This window comes from Stigmatopora argus, chromosome 12 (genome assembly GCF_051989625.1).
Source record: "Stigmatopora argus isolate UIUO_Sarg chromosome 12, RoL_Sarg_1.0, whole genome shotgun sequence".
NCBI lineage: Eukaryota > Metazoa > Chordata > Actinopteri > Syngnathiformes > Syngnathidae > Stigmatopora > Stigmatopora argus.
In genome coordinates this window covers 13,972,203-13,991,733 of record NC_135398.1, presented here as the reverse complement: position 1 = coordinate 13,991,733, position 19,531 = coordinate 13,972,203, and the positions used below count along the sequence as shown (strand labels likewise).

The 19,531-nt window shown below is 39.1% G+C and overlaps 1 protein-coding gene across 14 annotated transcripts in view; it reads left to right on the top strand.

Moving 5' to 3' along the window:
• The window catches only part of LOC144085677 (catenin delta-2-like), a 129,594-nt gene that overhangs the window by 82,486 nt on the left and 27,577 nt on the right, over window positions 1-19,531 (top strand). For 8 of the 14 annotated variants that reach the window (XM_077615199.1, XM_077615201.1, XM_077615202.1 and 5 more), the window contains 3 exons: window positions 4,509-4,806; window positions 7,703-7,759; window positions 16,311-16,443. In XM_077615199.1, coding sequence (XP_077471325.1) covers window positions 4,509-4,806; window positions 7,703-7,759; window positions 16,311-16,443 — 488 coding nt within the window. The remainder of the gene's footprint in view (window positions 1-4,508; window positions 4,807-7,702; window positions 7,760-16,310; window positions 16,444-19,531) is intronic. The other 6 variants (XM_077615210.1, XM_077615205.1, XM_077615203.1 and 3 more) reach the window with 2 other exon arrangements.

Here is a 19,531-nt window from a genome sequence, read left to right as displayed (position 1 = left end):
ATGTAAAGAATAAGTATGTGGGAGCTGAACTCCAATTTGAAATCATGTAGCGCAGGCCACGGGAGATCACATATGTACACTATGTGTGAAAACCAAAGCCCACCGGCCATTGTCATGATTTTAAATCTATAATAAAGATCATGATAATAATATTGTTCATCATTATATGTACCGCTTAACCTCACAAAAGATTTGGGGGGTGCTGCAGCCTATCCCAGCTAACCACGGGCACCAGGCTGGGGATACCCTAAATTGGTGGCCAGCCAATCGTAGGATACAAGGAGACAGATAACCATTCAAGCGCACTCGTACAATGAGCAATTTAGTGTCCAACCAGCCTATGACGCATGTTTTCGGATGTGGGACGAAACTGGAGTACCCAGAGAAATCCCACGCAAGCCCAAGGAGAAAATGCAAACTCCACACAGGAAGGTCCGAACCTGGGCTTGAACCCTCCATCTCAGAACTGTGGGGCCGACACGCTAATCAGTCGGTCTATATAATGTATTCAATGAATGTATTTCTCCAATGATTCAAAGGGCTTAATGCATGCTGTTTACATATTTGTGAATTAACTCTCCACACGTTTGTAGAGTTCACGCACTGTCTGAGATTTTTGCAAGTGCAGACTGACTGTCGCCAAATTCTCAAACACGTACAGCGAGGCTGCTGCAATAAGGAAATAAAAACGTGGGGTTTTATGCTTGAGTGCAATTACATTGTCTACAGTAATAGAGCGCAATATGCGCTAAATACTGTAGACAGATGGGAGCCAGATTTGTGACAGAGTGACAGTATTTGAGGAAATCCTCCACACAAATGGTCGTACTCAATTAACAGTCATTTGCAATGTTTTTTTAATATATTTCTTTGAAATAACAAGTAAAATAAGAAAAAAAAACAAGTGGATACATCGGTCTCTCTAGTAACTAATAGTTTAAAAGAGTTTTAAATAGCGCAAGATTATAAATAGCTACATCTCACTGTGAAGAATCTAAATTTGGATACTACAGTGTCGTCAAATACTATTTTGAACAAAGTCAAAATGAGAAGAAATAGAACAATGTGTGATGCTGCAGGCAGCTACTCATGACTTTGTCAAAAGTGTGTGGGTTTAATATATATTCGTGTTCCATCTGACTGTGTTTCAGTATTTACAAGATCAGGGAGCGTAATCTAATTGGGGTCTCAATGGCAAATTTCCACTCAGTCACAGTCTGATAGATCATTTTGTTCTAAGGCGCACCAATTAATCAAAATTAATCCACTGGGCATTGTCTCGGGTCCCATGTAATAAAAGCAAATCACCCTTGTCCTAAAGTATTTGCAATGAAGTGTATGCTGTTTTATTGTATTAGCAGAATAAACAATTATAAGATATATATTGCAGAATGCTTGCTTGTTGCTTACTCACTGTGTGCCTAGCAATTCTTTGGGTTAATTTCATATAATTAATTTCAGGCAGGTGCACTAATGGAAGTTTTTATGACTGCCCACAAATGAAAAGTTTATTTTAGTAGATTAACAGTTTTACTGTTTGTGGTGCAGAGCCATTTTAGAGCCAGAACATCGCTGGCATACATTATGATTTTTCGGCCTTGCTGCTTGCATACTCCAAATTCTCTGAAACTTTTGATGATGTTATAGATTGCAATAGTAATGTCCCTTTTAGCGTGACCAGATATTTCGTCGACGGACAATTCGACGCCGGACACTTCGTCGACCGGACATTTCGTCGACGGGCAATTTGTCGCCGGACACTTCGTCGCCAGACAGTTATAATAACAGACGAATTTAGGGTTTTGTTAAGAGGGGAGAGATTTGTTTTAGAGGAAGATATCGTTTTAATGGCAACTGACACTAATGTCGATTTATTGGCAAAAAGTATGCACTGGTTTTGCGACGGTACGTTCGATAGTGCACCTGACAAACATCAACTCTATACCAGTGCATACTTTTTGCCAATAAATCGAGATTACTGTCAGTTGCCATTAAAACGATATCTTCCTCTTCAACGAAAACAAATCTCTCCCCTCTTAACGAAACCCTAAGTTTGTCTGTTATTATAACTGTCTGGCGACGAAGTGTCCGTCGACGAAATGTCCGGGCACCCCTTTTAGAGTGTCGGACAGTCTGGGATTTTGTCGAGTCCAATCCTATTAGCGTGTTTTCAGTGCCATCAAGTTTTCGACTTCAGTAAACGAAACCACTAGGCAAACATGTCTGCTGAGTGAGACAGGACTTACATTATTACTAAAAATAGTCTTTGTCATTTATTGGTTACATTATTTTTTAAATTATTTTTGCTGGAAGAAAAATTCTGGCATCGGATCGGTTAAACATATCTGGAAAAAAAGTTTTTTCTGCCAAATAAAATCTGAAATTTCGGGTTTGCTTCGGGCTTGGGCCTCCAAATCAAGTCAATTAGTCGGGCAGGATTTTTTAGGCCCGATCTTACCTCTACCTGTAGGGATGTTCCAATCAAGTGCTTGATCAGCATTGCTCAACTTTCCTCGTTAGCACCTGTCATAGCTCTTTTGGAACGTATTGCTGCTATAAAATTCCAAGTGAATTATCTCATCTCATTTTCTGAACCGCTTTATCCTCATTAGGGTCACAGGGGGTGCTGGAGCCTATCCCAGCTGACTCCGGGCCAGAGGCAGGGGACACCTTGAAATGGTGACCAGCTAATCGCAGGGCACAAGGAGACGAACAACCATTCTCTCTCACACTCATACCTAGGCGCAATTTCGAGTGTCCAATCAGCCTACCATGCATGTTTTTGGAATGTGGGAGGAAAACAAAGTACCTGGAGGAAACCCACGCAGGCGGGAGAGAACATGCAAACTCCACACAGATGGACATGACCTGGATTTGAACCCAGGACCCCAGAGCTGTGAGGCCGACACGCTAACCACTCGCTCCACTGGGCCGCCCCAAGTGAATTATCATTTGCTAAAAACAATGAAGTTCATCATTATTAAAATGACACGTGTTATCCTTCAAGTCAATGAAATATAGGTTCAATGTGATTTGCAAATAATTTTTCAATCTGGTTTAATTATGTCCCAACTTCCCTTGAATTGCGGTTGAATTAGGAAGAAAAAAACTCAATTTTAATTATTTAATTTTTACTTTAGTTTACTCTGTCCAATGGATATGAATTTGAGATACTTATTGTTGTACAGGTGCTGAAGTTTAGCACCAAAATTGGTCCAATACTTGCTAATGAGGTATTATGGAACTTAACCCACAATATTAATGCAGTAGAAATAGAGTAAAGTCATAACTGTTAGTTAAATATACTTCTATGGCATGAACATGTTAGTCCAAAAATCAATCGTAGAGAAAACCTTTTCTTTTTAGTACACTAATATCATTTTTTGTAGTTCTCTCATTATCATTCGCATGTTTCTCTTTTGTTTGTATAATCACTACCAACCTCTCTACCAGTACACAAAGGAGAACGAGTGTAATTAAAAAAATAAAAAAGGAGGCCACTTATGATAAAATAAATATATAAAACAAATGACCTGACACTTTCAGTCAAAAAGGTAATGTGTGGAGGCGCTCACATTAAGCAAATTTTATAGCATCCAATTCTGGGTAAGTCACCCCTCTTTACCCTTTCCTGCGACCCCACGCATACACTTCTCTAAACTCATTATTGCTTTAGCACATTTAGAGGTGCCACCACTTCAGAATACAACAATGGATTAATGCGACTTCATTGTTGTTTAGGATTAATATTAGTATTCCTCTGAATTTGATTATTTTAGCAAAAGGAGCAAATATATTATCATTTTTTCTATTTCTTTTTTGTGAGTGTAGGGTTATCATGGATATGCATTCATGATTTGTTGTTTTTTCTGGGTACTCTGGTTTCCTTCCACACCACCAAACATACATTTTAACTTGGTTCAACACTCCAAATTGTCCTTAGGTGTGACGGGGTCATTAAAAGGTTAATTATCTCTTTGTGCCCGCTGATTGACTGGCAACCACTTTAGAGTGTGGCTTGTCAATTCCCTGTAGTCAGATGGGATAACCTCCAGCACCCCCGCGAACCTTGTAAGGAGAAGCTGGATGATTAATGAATGGATTGGAAAATATATCACGTCTCACTTTTGCAGCATCTCAAAAGAGGTCTGGCAGGTTATATTTTTAAGAAAGATAAACAGCATGTCAATGTCATTTGTAAATTGTAGTCTGCTTTATGTTTTCTGAAATTCTTTTATGACTTTAGTTTTTGATCAAATAAAAACTAAGTCTTTTGGTGAGTTGGCTTTCAATCTGAAGTCATTCCATCTGTTCATTATCCACCACTGCCATATTTTCATATGGCATCCTTACAACTCACTCTTTTATCTTTTGCTTCTTCCCTTTGTACTTATTTTTGTCTGTGCTGTTTCAATCATTTGTGCTTGTCGCATGTGTGTGCATCCTGGTTTTGACACGTTGGTACACTGCCCTCTTCCTCCACTCTGTTCCCCCTTCAAATACATTAGTGGTGAACCCACTGTACCAAGAGGTCCTCAACTATCTGCTCTGTCCCTACACTTTAGCCCCACCTTCCCCTGGTGTCGACCCAATCCCCTTGCAGCGAACGGGAAGCCAGAGTGCTGCCTCCACGTTCCAAAGAGGCAGCTTCGCGACAGGAGGCGGACCTGACTACAGTAACCCATACCGCACATTGCAGTTCTGCCCATCCACCGAGTCGCCTTACAGCAAATCAGGCCCAGCCCTCCCTCCCGAAGCAGCACTAGGACGATCTCCATCGGTGGACAGCATCCAGAAGGACCCAAGGTGAAGTATTATAACTCAGCATCAACACTAGGATATTGTTCACACAGTTTGTAATGTCCTATTCCCACTATTACACATTTAATTTACCGAAGCCCAGATTCACCAGGTCAAACGGTTAAACATGGAACATATTACCAAGCTTTCCTCTAGCACAGAAGTGGGTAAACCGGTCCTCGGGGGCCGCTGCGGGTGGAGGATTTTGTTCCAACCGATCTGGCACAGACATTTTCGCCAATGAGATTTCTGCAGAAAATAAGATGCACCAATCTACTGATTGCTATTGTAGAGCATCAGATTGGTGAAAAGGTGTCCTCTTTATGGGTTGGAATGAAAACCCGCACCCACTCCGGCCCTTTGTGGAATAGTTTGCCCACCCTTGCTCTCGCATCATTTCAGATGTGGACACATTAACTAACCATGAGAACCTTTCTACCGAAACCACACATTTCTTGTATAGTGTCAAAATGAGATGGGAACCCATCTGTACATGATATGAATTATATTATTGTTTCTGATTTGATAGTTTTTATATAAAAAAATGCATAAATAATAATAATAAATAAATTAAAAAACACCCCTGAAACTTTCACTTCATAGTTTGCATCATTTTTTTTTGTAAAGATAAAAAAAGAGAGACCACCTCGTCTGTTGCAGCTGCAATTTTCCATAAAGTTATCAAAATAAGATTCAAAATTTACTTTTTTGTTTTTTTTGCGGTTATTGAGAGACATCCATGGTTCATGGCATCCTTGGTGTTTTCCTAATATAAACTTGCATTCCCTCACCTGGGCTGCAACCTTCCCTTGTGAGGTTTGCATGTATCCACCCTGGCTGACTGGGTTTTCTCCAGACCTTCCAATATCTGTCAACATCTCAAAAACATGCTCAGTAGATAACCGAATACCCTAAAGCAAGGGTGTCAGACTTGGGTTGGTTCGCGGGCCGCTTTAACGTCAACTTCATTTCACGCGGGCCGGACCATTTTAGATATAATATTTAAAAAAAAATTCATAAATGGATTAAAAGAACTGGATTAAAAGCCCTGAATATTCAGTTTTTATAGAGCTAAAACAATGTTTATTTTAGCTTTTTTTATTTTTTATATTTTACAAAATGATTTTTGAACTAAAAACACAGAAAAAAATGATTAAAAAATTACAATTATTGATTTAAAAGGGGGAAAATCAGGAAATTTAATATACATCTATACTCTTTATTTTAATTTGATCCTAAAACTGAAAGTCGGCACTCATGATTTACTTTCCCGGGCCACACAAAATGATGCGGCGTGCAAGATTTGGCCCACGGGCCGCCACTTTGACACGTGCCGTAAAGTATCCATGGTTATGTGTGTGAATGTGTATTTGCGTGCCCTGTGATTGGCTGCCAAGCAGTTCAGGGCTGCCTCCTGTCAATTGTCAGCTAGGAAAGGCTTTAGCATGGCCACGATCCTGGATGAGCGGAACAGTTAATAAATGAAGCAGTGTTTTTTTCACCGATTATAATCAGATTTCAAATACATTGCACAGTAAAAATCAAAAATTGAATTTTTCGATTGTTCATCTCAGAGTCTGGTTTCGGTGGTATTGCTCACACATTCAAGTGTTCTCCAGATCCAAACTATTTACAATACTGCTATGCAGAGAAAGCAATCCAACCTTAATATATTCCAACCAGTATATTTCATGTATTTGATCTCAAAGCATTTTATATCTGAACTAGTGCAGTGAATAATAGGAGCTGATGATTTACTGGCTATATCTGTCCCTTTAATGATTCACATTATCCATAAAATGTCACATTCAACTGACTCAACAGATTTTTGGGCTGAGAAAGCTAACACACATATTTAAAGCACCTTAAAATATACTGTAACTGTCAAGATGTTTTGGTTTATTGCAATCAAATTTGAATCTGGGCTTCAGTATCCTGCCCTCTCTGGTTTTCTTGACATTATGGCTCACTTGCACACACTATGAGTTCCAATTTAAAAGTTAATCTTTGGGATGACATTGACTTTTAGCGTTTCACAATCTAATTGAATGCAAGAGGAGTATGTAAGTGTGGTTTTGGGTGTTGGGTGTGTAAAATGAACGCCAAAATGAGTCGGATTCTTGCAGAAATTATAAATATTTAGATTGGGAGCTGTCCACTGGCGACCAGTCAAGCCAAGTTGTTTTACCATGTGAAATGTCAGCCGATGCCCCTCAACATTTTTTTTTGCACAAGTTCCTTTCTAATGAGAGGTCATCCCTAAAATGGGTTTCTCAAGTTGTTGTCATTGCTCTTTTCTTCTACCATCATTGTTTCTCTGAGCTTTTCTGCACACTGCACCCACATTGTCTGTTGGTCAACGTTTTAGCATCATTAGCATGCCGATTGCGGCAATTTGTACAGTCCACTGATATGACACATCTCAAGCATAAAACTGGTGTATGCCTTATAGTCACAATGGATTGTCATTAGTCATATGCAGTAGCCTAACAGCTGATTGAAGCTTTAGTTAGAAAATTGCATTTATTAAATTTAGCACACATTGGAGCATTATTGGTGTAGGGTCTGTTCTAAATATGCACCATGCACCATAATCCTATGCATTTAAAGAATGCAGGCAATATTCAAGTTCATCACATTGTATTTAATGGCACCAATAATTTAATGTATTGAAGGGAGTTAGATGTACCACATTGGCGCGTCAACCAATCATATTTCCCATCCTTCACCCGCTCTGTGTGCATGTCTTCCACCTCCTCCACCACTGCCTGATAACCAAATGCTGAGAGAAAGTCAAGTCTAGTCGCTTTATTAATCATCACTATTCTGACAGTTAATGAAAACGCTTTTCTTGCCAGACAGCCAACATATACCTCTCTCTTTTTTTTCTCTACCTCGCTAGGTGCGACCCCGAATTCCTTGTGTGGAATCAAAATCAAGCCGAGCAAAGAATGACAAAGTAATCCTACTGTTTATTTCTATATATCTATATACACATTCTGTTCATCTATCTTACCTTTGTCTCATTCACTGCATCTATCCATCTTCGCTTTATGATACACACACAGGTGGTATGGCACATTAACATCTGTATTATCACACATCTATATTTCGCATAGTAATAGTATATCAAACAGGAATTCCCTTGAATGAGTCATGCTGACAGTTGAGGACTAGATGCCATCTTCGTAAAGTTATCGGCAATAACAAGAACATCGAGATCATTTCTTTTGCAACCCAAAATTACGCAAAATTTAGATTGGATCTTTTCATAATGTTAAATAGTTCAAGTTCCATGAATCATGGAAAAAAAATAGTCAAATGTGGAGACACTTGAATGACCAAGTCTGCTAAATATACAACATTCTCTCCTTTGGCTGTCCAGTCCATTAATTCATGTGTCTTTCATCTCTTACTTTACCCAAACCTTTTTTCATGTTTTTGTGTTGTGATCATTTCTAAATATATTTTGTGGTTGACATTTCCAGTCAGAATCATATTTACTAAAACACTTTGTCTCCACTATGTAGTTTGAATAAGGTCCAGTCAAGACATTTGAGCTAATTCCACTCTTATTCTAATGTAAATACATCAGCATATCTTTTTTTATTTACATCTCCCTGTATAAAAGGTTAAATTGGAAAAAAAGGTTAAATTCTCGCGAATGTGACATTGTTTTTGGACAATGCAGTGTGTTTACAAAACCAAATGTGCACTTTGGGAGGTGGGGAAAAAAACTAAAAGACCAGAGTTAGACCTTTTGATCTCAGAACTGAAAGATGGGTGTGCTAACACCATGCTGTCTACATTATGAACTTTAAAACTAAAAGCAAAACAACATAACACACATGATTATAGATTGGCCTGTGCAGATTGTCTGTTTTTTTACTGCCAACCTTGAAGTTTTAATAACCTGCCATCGACTTGTGAACTATTCATCCCTTTTCAGTATGGCCTTTCCTTGTCAGGGTTGCAGGGTAGAGCCTTTCCAAATTAACCTGGTGGTCAGTCTTGTTGTCATGAAAGGCCACTAGTGATTGGGTATTGATACCAAGCGAATATACCACTACACCATCAGTTTACGACTCATAAACTAGTGACATCAAATAAGCCATACATTATATTGAGGGCTCTATGTTTCAACAACTTGACATGACAACGAACTGAGAGCACTGCATTGAAAAATTTGTTTAAGACAGCTGTCAGACCGAGCGGCCCGGTGGGGCGAGTGGTTAACACGTCGGCCTCACAGCTCTGGGGTCCTGGGTTCAAATCCAGGTCATGTCTATCTCTGTGGAGTTTGCATGTTCTCCCTGGGACTGCGTGGGATTCTACCGGGTACTCCAGTTTCCTCCCACATTCCAATAACATGCATGGTAGACTGATTGGACACTCTAAAATGCCCCTAGTTATGGGTGTGAGTGTGCATGGTTGTCTGTCTCCTTGTGTGCTGCGATTGGCTGGCTACTGATTCAGGGTGTCCCCCGCCTCTGGCCTGGAGACAGCTGGGATTGGCTCCACCACCCCCCGTGACCCTAACGAGGATAAAGCGGTTCAGAAAATGAGATGAGCTGTCAGACCCAACTCAATAAAAATTGTCTTCCCGTTGTTATAATATTCACACACACTCACTGTATATATACACCACATAATTTCCATACTATCAGCCGCTGTCATTTTTCTCCTGCTGTGAACACTGTGGCTTGTAGCCCAATGCGACCAACATACATATTTGTTATAGACTAAGAAAGTGTACGTCTTTTGGTGTAAATATCCTTTCAGTTTCATTCATTTTCTGAATCGCTTTATCCCCATTAGGGTCGCGGGGTGTAAATATCCCATCATATTATATCGGGAAACCTGCATTTCATAATAAAATGCAGCCCACACACACACACACACACACACACACACACACACACACACACATATATATATATATATATATATATATATATATATATATATATATATATATATATATATATATATATATATATATACACAGTTGTGTTCAAAGGTTTACGTACACTTGTGAAGAACATAAAGTCCTGACTTAAACGCCATTGAGAACTTGTGGACCATGCTAAAGAAACAAGTCCATGTCAGAAAGCCATCAAATTTAACTGAACTGTGCCAATTCTGTCAAGAGGAGTGGTCAAAGATTCAACCAGAAGCTTGCCAGAAGCTTGTAGATGGCTACCAAAAGCGCCTAATTGAAGTGAAAATGGCCAAGGGACATGTTACCAAATATTAGCGCTGCTTAATGTATATTTTTGACCCAGCAGATTTGATCACTTTTTTTCTGTTCACCCATAATAAAGTCATAAAAGAACCAAACGTCATGAATGTTTTTTGTGACAAAGAAGTATCTGTTCCAATCCCTCTATCAGAGAAAAATCTGAGTTGTAGAAATAACTGGAAACTCAAGAGAGACATGACAGTATGTTATTCACAAGTGTATGTAAACTTTTGACCACAACTGTATATGTGTGTATTTTTTTTTTTTCTTGTCAAATTTGCTGGGTGACGTGAGAGCTCCTCTACAAATATGGGATGTATTAATCAGGTTGGCGGATGCATCAGCTTTGTCTTTTCCTTGGCACATTTTTAGTGGGCCAAGTGGTTGCTGCATCAGCCTCACAGTTCGTGGTTCAATTCCAGGTTGGTCCTTACTGCTTGTGTGGGCTTTTTCCGAGTACACCTGTTCCCTTCCACATCACAAAAACACCCAGGTTAGGCTGGTTGAACACTCCAAATAGCCCCTAGGTATGAGTGTGAGCGTGAATGGTTGTCTGTCTCCTAGGCCACCAATCCAGGGTGTCCCCCACCTGATGCCCATAGTTAACTGGGATAGGCCCCGGCACCTGCCGCGACCCCTGTCAGGTTAAGCGGTTCAAAAAATGTGTGTGCAATTTTGTTCCTTTCCCATTTCTATTGGAATGAGTCATCCCTCTTTTCCTACCTCAGCTCAACCCAAAATGCGTCAGTGATATACGATATACACCAACACACACACACACACACACACACACACACACACACACACACACACACACACACACACACAGTGGCTATCTTATTTTACTCGAAAGAAACCCCTCTACCACTAAATGCCATATTGCATTGTGGTACGGACACACACAAATGTACACTCACCCCCCAGACACACACATACACAATCCTTTGCAGACAATTAGCTATCAAGGATAGTCCTCCTGGTTGCTAAGAAACAGAGTGAATTGACAGTCCATCAATCCTTTGTCCCAGTCTAGTAAATTAGCAAATGAAACACCAAGATACCACACAAAGAAACGCACATTCCCACATTTGCATGATTTATCTATTTTACTGAAAGGAAAAAAAAAACATTATTTTGTCAGTTATTCATCTCTCCTCCACTTTGACTGTAGTCTGTTCAAGACTTGAATTTGTTACGATTCAAGCAATCCGCAGGCCTGACAGCAGGAAACTGGGACTGTGCTTGAACAAAAACAATCTTATTTATAGTGCAAAAGCTCATCAAAACAAAAAGATGAAAAGAAGCCAACACAAATCACTTGGCAATTTACTTGATGTCCTTTGAAGTGAAAATATTGGGGATGAGGTCATTAATCTGCCATCAAAATTTTAAGTTCTCTGCAGCCATGTGAACAGATTTATTCTGCTTCATTTCTTAAAAGAAGAAACACTGTGTCAGAGTAATGTGTTAATGCATAACTGCTTCACTCTAAAGTATTGAATAGGTGTGGTGGAAGATTTTAAAGTAAAATCTGTCTCATTTATTTTGTTTAGTGGAGACTGCAAGTGCTATATAATTAAACATGAATAAAATGTGTATTCATTTTTTTTTTACTTTCCTCCTGTGCATTTGCCAGAATGCACTGTAAAATTGATGGAACTGTGTTCATATATTTTCCAGCATGTTTCATTACCTAACATTTGGCACTAGATGATGTGCAGAAGCTAACATTTCTCGCAGTAAACTTACTGTTGCTTGATGTTCACAGATGGCTCCATTTTATTTGCTGATCCTGCTGTGCTATTTGTCACACAATGTTTTGGGCTGGGAGCAAATCCCCTTGTGTTCCTTGCTCTCTGCAACACTAATTCACAGCAAGACAGACAGAGATGCTGAGCACAAAGTAAAACAGCTTCAGGCTGATCTTCATAGTGAATGAATGGACCATGATAGTACAGTGTGTCTGGGATAGATATTACATTCACTCTCAATTTCTAGACTCTGACTATATTTAGTGCTAATTTGGTCCAGAACAACAACATTATTCACAGTATCCTGTATATCTAAGTATTGCAATCCATGTATTTTCTATGTGTCTGCCTAAAAAGATAATCGCCTTAGGAATTAGGTTTGAGTTTGATCCTCTGTGACAGGCCACTTTTCACTGGGGCGCTTACTATTCCCAGCTATGTTTCTGTCATTTTGTTGTACGTGTTCTTTGTGTTTTATTTACCCACCACCTCATCACAACTCCCCTAGTCTCATAACATGTACATAGTGTTTTCACTTGATTTTCTTTTCTGATAAAAGTGTAAACATACTGTATGTGACTTTGTGGGAAGTGTGTACCTGAATGCCAACAGTGTGCGTAGGTCAACCCAATCAACAATCTGAGGGAAACATTTCTGTGGGTTGAAGCGTAATGGAGGGAGACTTCTTTTTGGCACAACCCAATATTCTTAGTGTCGGAGCCCTTGCCAAAAAGAAAATATTTTGTGTATCAATTCAAAAGAAGCACAGAGCTTTAATTAAAAGAGTGGCAGGGGAACAAACATCATGTTTGCTGTCATCTGTCTATTTGTAACGAAACAGGTTGCCTGTACATATTGTTTTTAGGGGGTGTTAGGTTCATTAATAGTTATACTTTAATAAAAGGAAGACATCGGAGCGCATATATCCAGCTTTATCTTGCAAGTGAGAATCAATCCTGACTCGTCCTCGTCACAGATCATTCTAAAGAAACGAATCCTCTCATGACCATTTAGTTGCATTGGAATCAAAACAATTAAGGTTATCTTATTCAAAACAATTGCATAAGAGGTGAAACAATTAAGGTACATATTTCTCATGGCATTTTCAAAAAAATAATGAATGATTTTCATGGCACTCATATGGCACTTTCAAGTTGGAATTTGGTGACAAGGGTTCGCTGTAAAATAAATTTACCTTTATAAACATGGCATTAATTGGAGGCAATTGTCTTCCTGCTACCTCCAGTTTTTTGGAGAGAAAAAAATGATGTGTTCTGATTGGCCGTGAGTAGAGTGGGCAAGTTAGATGGAAGCTTGTTGGCAATGTGTGTAGTGACCTTGACACATCACGTTTTCAATACTTATTTGCTTTACGCTGCAAATTAGCAGTTATTTGTGCACACACACACACAGAGATGCATTTCAGGAGAAGGCAAGATTTCACCAGCACTTTGAACCTGGTTCCACAATGCTGAGTTATTCTTTTTTGTTCCTGCATTCACTCACTTGACAGCAACAAACCCACACGGCGCATCAAAACTGGAGTTCTTGCAGTCATCCGAAGTGAATGATAGGGAAGAAAAACATTCCAGTCAATCCAGGACTAGCTAGGCAGGGAGGAAAACCTTTGCCAGGGCACTAGCCGAAAAAGTGCCTTTCGGCTAGTGGTGCTGGGGTGGATCTTGTGGGGAAATAAAGATGTGCACATTTAAATAAAGGAGAAGGGAGAACAAAGGAGGTAGATTTGAGGTCGCACAGTGATCAATTTTAGAATCTGGTTTTTGCAAAGTGATTTGATTTTCAAACATGATTTGCAATTGATTATAACCTACAGAGATAGCACACAGTTACAAATAATAGAAGATAACTTCCGTACCTCTTTAATGTATCAAAACAACAAAGAAACCTCCAATTTTACTTGTTGTAATTTGATACAAAGAAGAAACTGCATTGGTTTTACCAACTCAAACCAAATTGCGAAATACTTTGTACAGCTGTTAACCTCTCCAAGATGCTGATTCCTAATTTTAAAAACAAATAAGCAACTGTGCAGCCCAGCGGGTGAGTGGTTAACGTGTCAGCCTCACAGTTCTGGGGTCCTGAGTTCGAATCCAGCCTGGTCCTCCTGTGTGGAGTTTGCATGTTCTCCTCGGACGAGTATGGGTTTTCTGCGGGTACTCTGGTTCCTTCACACCTTCCAAAAACATGCATGGGAGGCTAGTTGGACACGCTAAATTGCCCCTAGGAATGAGTGTGAATGGTTGTCCGTGTCCTCATGCCCTGTGATAGGCTGGCCATTGATTCAGGGGTCCACCGCATCTGGCCCAAAGTCAGCTGGGATTGGCTCCAGCACCCCCTGCAACCCTTGAATGAAAGAAATAGCAAAGGTCTATTGAAAATGGTAGTCATTCACTATCAATATTAATCAATTAGATTTTTTTTTACCTGCAAGGCATCCCACTCCCAGTTGAACAGTTTATTCAGCTCAATTGTGTCCTGTATTAATCCTTTTTAAGCAACATAATATTTAATCGTCAACATCAAATGAGCGGAGTAAGGACGGATAAAAGGACAAACAAGTGGGTGTATAGATGGAGCTGGATGACAGATTAAATGAGAGCTGGAGTTATGGAGATATATTATATTACTATATATTATTCTTAAGGACATTTTCAGATTTCAAAATAGTATGTATTTCTTTGGATAGTGGGTTTTAAATACATAGTTGAACAATAAACAAGTTGTTAAGGGAGGTAATTTAATCTCATAACCTACAATGTTTTTGGGTTGTTAAACACATAGTAGATAATGAGAAATGTATCTATTGTTAGGCTTTCAATTCGAAAGTGACAAAAGCGTTTTATGATAATTAGAGTGACATAAGATCATTTGGAACGTCTACCGATATCGATGAGTACAATAGGTCAATTAGCAATTGACTTTGTGAGGATGACAGTACTGCGTTAGTGCAAAGAGACCTCCACTATTTCAGCATCCTATAGTATGGGCATTCACATTATTTGCTTGATTTACATATTTTACATTTTATCTTCCTTTCTCCTTCTTTATTTTGGTTATCTCATATAATGTCATTTCTTAACACATTTTTTTAATTAAATGATAGTATTTATTCATGGATAGACCAATCATTCATCCTCATGTTTTGGTGCCAAAATGTAAAATGCACAAACAAACACAATACGCTTCTGCCTGATTGCTCAGCATGAGCATTTCAAGACTTATTGGACAATTAACCCACAAGGTGACCTCCACGAGGCTAAGTCTTCTCTGATTATATTTACTAAAGGCCATGCCTCTCTAGTGTTTACGTTGTGTTAACGGTAATGGGGCGACTGTCTATTTGTTTATCTCATTGAGATGCGCATTAAGTGGGGAGAAATGTCAAATTAAAAGGGGACACAGTCCAACAAAAGAGAAGGACAGGATATTTAACTTGGGAATTGGTTGTAAGAAAAAGAAATGATCCCGTTTCAGTCAGTCCGGGAACAACATTCTTTTATCAATGTTGATTTGCGATACATTTTGCAAAAGAAATAAGCTTGTCAATATCTGACAATATCTGGTTCCTATTTTTAACTCCACTTTCTGATTGTGTGTTCATTTTTTTTCTCACATCCCGTATCGTATTCAAATGAGTTGTTTCTCTTTTATCAGACAGGCTTTCAGATACGGGATATAATGCAACTGTGCCTGTGAGTGCAGTGCATTACATACATTTTTGGAAGGCTAAGTGTGCATCAAATGGATGAAAATGGCTTGTTAATGTGGAATTTTCTGGTTGGCAGACAGAATTAGAAAACCATCATCTCGAACCCTGATGCAAACATTCAGTAGAGAAAATAGATACATAGACAGACTGATTGAATACTACATATTCATTAACATAACCACACCATGATTTCAATATTCATTGTGTTCAGTCTACCATATGAACAAAACATTTGGGGTACATTTTTAATTGGGAACAGTTTGATGACTGCAATTTTCTGACCTACAACCTTAGCGCTTCAGCCTCACAGTTCTTGGGGTCTTGGGTTCAAATCCAGGTCACGTCCACCTGTGTGGAGTTTGCATGTTCTCAGCCGGGTCTGAGTGGGTTTCCTCCGGGTACTCCGGTTTCCTCCCACATTCCAAAAATATGCATGGTAGGCTGATTGGATACTCTAAATTGCCCCTAGGTGAGTGTGCATGGTTGTCCGTCTCGGCTGGCCACCAATTAAGGGTGTCCCTTACCTCTGGCCTGGAGTCAGCTGGGATAGGCTCTAGCACCCCCCGCGACCCTAATGAAGATAAAGCGGTTCAGAAAATGAGATGAGATGTATACAGTAGGCTCCACAAATAACATTTAGACCAGTCAATCCATACCAAAACTACCTATATTCTGTGTGGAATGGATTGAGAATTCCCATGACCTCGAGACAAATGTAAAGACATTCTCAAAAATCCAACAAATGCCCAAACTTGTACTGCAATGTTTTCTCTGTGTCTCCCCGCAGAGAGTTTGGTTGGAGAGATCCAGAGCTGCCTGAGGTCATCCAAATGTTACAGCATCAATTCCCATCAGTCCAGTCGAATGCTGCTGCATACCTCCAACACCTCTGCTTTGGAGACAACAAGATCAAGTGTGAGGTAATGACTCAAAAGGACAAAACCTTGGCATTTCCGCCACCAGCCAAACAGTCTGCTTGTTCCAACTTGACTTTTTACAGCAATGTAGTTAACCACTCACATGTAGCCCTCCAAATACCAACCAAACGGCACGCTTCCTTTTTTTGTACTGTATTTGGACAAGTTGGAGTCGTGCCCACATGACAGCTGCAATTGCTTAATGACAGAGTGCAAGAAAGATTTAGGATTTGGGCAAGATGCCATCTCACAGGCTTTACTCATTATGAGTCCTTTGTGCCTTTGGGTTGCCATGTATGTCAAAATGGTGTCCCCATGATCTCAAAATGTCAAACTATATAGAGTGGAGTAAAATCTGATTTGTCAGCGTTTCCACTTTTGTGGCACAGAAAAAAAAATGTCTGATAATTTGAGATTTTGTACTGTAATCCTTTAAACTAGTCGAAAAATACACTAGACCTGAAGTTTAACAGCGCATGTCAAGAAAAGAAAAGCATTCAACATCATGTCAATACAAATGCTGGCAATATAAATGCATTCAATGCATTTAATGAAAGTTGGATTTGCCAAACTCATTTCGAATAATCCTAGAAATCTGATCATCTGTTTCATCATTTAATATGTTTGTATACCCTCGGAGTCCAGAACAGGAAATTGCAGATTTTAATCTTTCATCAAACAGAATTATGTCACTTAGCTGCAAAGGGGTGTTCTATTTATTGGGATATTTAGTGCTGAATTAAATAATACATATTTCACCATATGTGCCATGGCTTCAAATGAAAATTTATAGCTTTCAGGTCCATAGAGAGGAAGCCAAGATTTCAACTGTCTGAGCTAGCCTATACTACGCCATAATAATGCTATTAACACAATTCTAGATGTAGCACTGCTCCTACTGTTTACCCTGTGTCCTTAAGAGTCCAAGATAATACTGTCTCTATATTATCGATTCAAATCTACTATTCATTCACTACACATGCAAACATGATTTTTGGTTTCAACTCATTTTGGTTGCAGAATCCAGAAGTGATCTCTTACACAGTTACAAAAATAAAGCACCTGAAGAATCACCAATTATCACTAGAAGCTGAAATGACCCAGATGCATTCAAATGTGTTGGAAGGAAGTTTGTCATACTGTAGGTTATATTGACACTTCTCTTGTGGCTGACCAAAAGTCAGCTTTTATTTCATTCACAAGTTCCAAAATTGAATTTATTTGATGAATAGACCGCACACTGTGATTTTTTTTCTCAAAAATGGTTGGTTATCCAAGTAGAGATGTTCTCCCTTCCTCATTTGGCCAGCTTTACCCTGGCACCTCCGAGTATTACAACATTCTGGCACAGTGTTTAAAAGAAGCAAAATATGCCTTTGCAATTTTAATGACTCCCATTACACTTGCTAAATCATCTTTTTCCATATACTTAGAAAGAAACTACTACATTGCAAATTTCCCCCTTTGCCAAACATGTTCCAGAGTACGTTAGGCCACTAGATCAGTAGATTTTTTTCTTTTTTTCTTTCTCTTTCTCTTTTTTTCTTGGCGTAAGTAAAATCTTTCGTAAATCAGGGCCCACGTAGGATGGGGTATTTCATCTTGGAAATGGAATTCCCCAGTAAGAGCTGGATGAAACGTCCGGCAAGAGGTACAGTTAAAGTTACTTGGGGTTAAAGGCCTCACCTCTTCTCCTCCAAACATATTGCTGGGCATTGTGTCCAAACAGCTCAATTTTTCTTTCGTCTGACCACAGAACTTTCCTCCAGAAGGTCTTATCTTTGTCCATGTGATCAGCAGCAAACTTCAGTCGAGCCTTAAGGTGCCGCTTTTGGAGCAAGGGCTTCCTTCTTGCACGGCAGCCTCTCATCCATGGAGATGCATGACTGTGGACACTGACAGCTGTGTTCCAGCAGCTTCTCATTCTTGGCAGATCTGCTTTTTGGTGATTCTCGGTTGAATATTCACCCTCCAGACCAATTTTCTCTCAGCAGCAGGTGATCGCTTGCGTTTTCTTCCTGATTGTGGCAGTGACAAAACAGTGCCATGCACTTTATACTTACAAACAATTGTTTGCATTGTTGCTCTTGGGACCTGCAGCTGCTTTGAAATGGCTCCAAGTGACTTTCCTGACTTGTTCAAGTCAAGGATTCGCTTTTTCAGATCAATGCTGAGCTCCTTTGACTTTCCCATTGTAGCGTTTGTGGGTGTTTGCATCCAATGAGCTCTATTTAAATGGCCTCTGAGAAGTCACCTGCTGTAGACACTCATTATCAGTCATAAGAAGTTGAGAGGCCATGCTATGAAGCTCATTTCACTGACAACTTTCTAAGTCACCGAAATTGCTAATTCATGTTGCTGTATGTATATTTTTGACCCACAGATTTCTTCACTTTTTCTATTAACCCATAATAAAGTCATAAAAGAACCAAACTTCATGAATGTTTTTTGTGACAAAGAAGTATCTGTTCCAATCACTCTATCAGAGAAAAAATTAGAGTTGTGGAAATAACTGGAAACTCAAGAGAGCCATGACATTATGTTCTTCACAAGTGTATGTACAATTTTGACCACAACTGTATCTCTCTATTGGCTGCTGATTACTAATAGGAAATTTGATGACAATATCTCTAAATGTGGTGTAAAATAAATATGAATTCATTTAGCAGAAATGTACTTACACAATGTTGTGGCCACTTAATAATCTAAATCAAATCAAAAATCAAAAGCCTTTATTATCATCATACACAGCTGCGTGTAACGAAATTGTTAGTGCTACTCCACAAAGTGCGTTTTCCCAGTAAAAACATAAATAAGTGATATAAAAATATAAAGTCACGTCCTGGCAAGGTAAATTCTAAAATATTGCACAATTATTATTTTTAACAAGCTGTGTTAAATTAATAGCAAATTGCAGCACTGTCTTTTTAAGTGATGTAAATATGATGTAACTAATTACGCAGTTTAAAATGTCAAGGGTTTTTTTCATTCTAAATATTCTGAAACTGTTTCGTAGCTCTGATTTTAGCTGCTTACGAATTGTGTCTTTTTTTTCGCTGAGGCAATATATTGTAATGTACATTAGGAATAG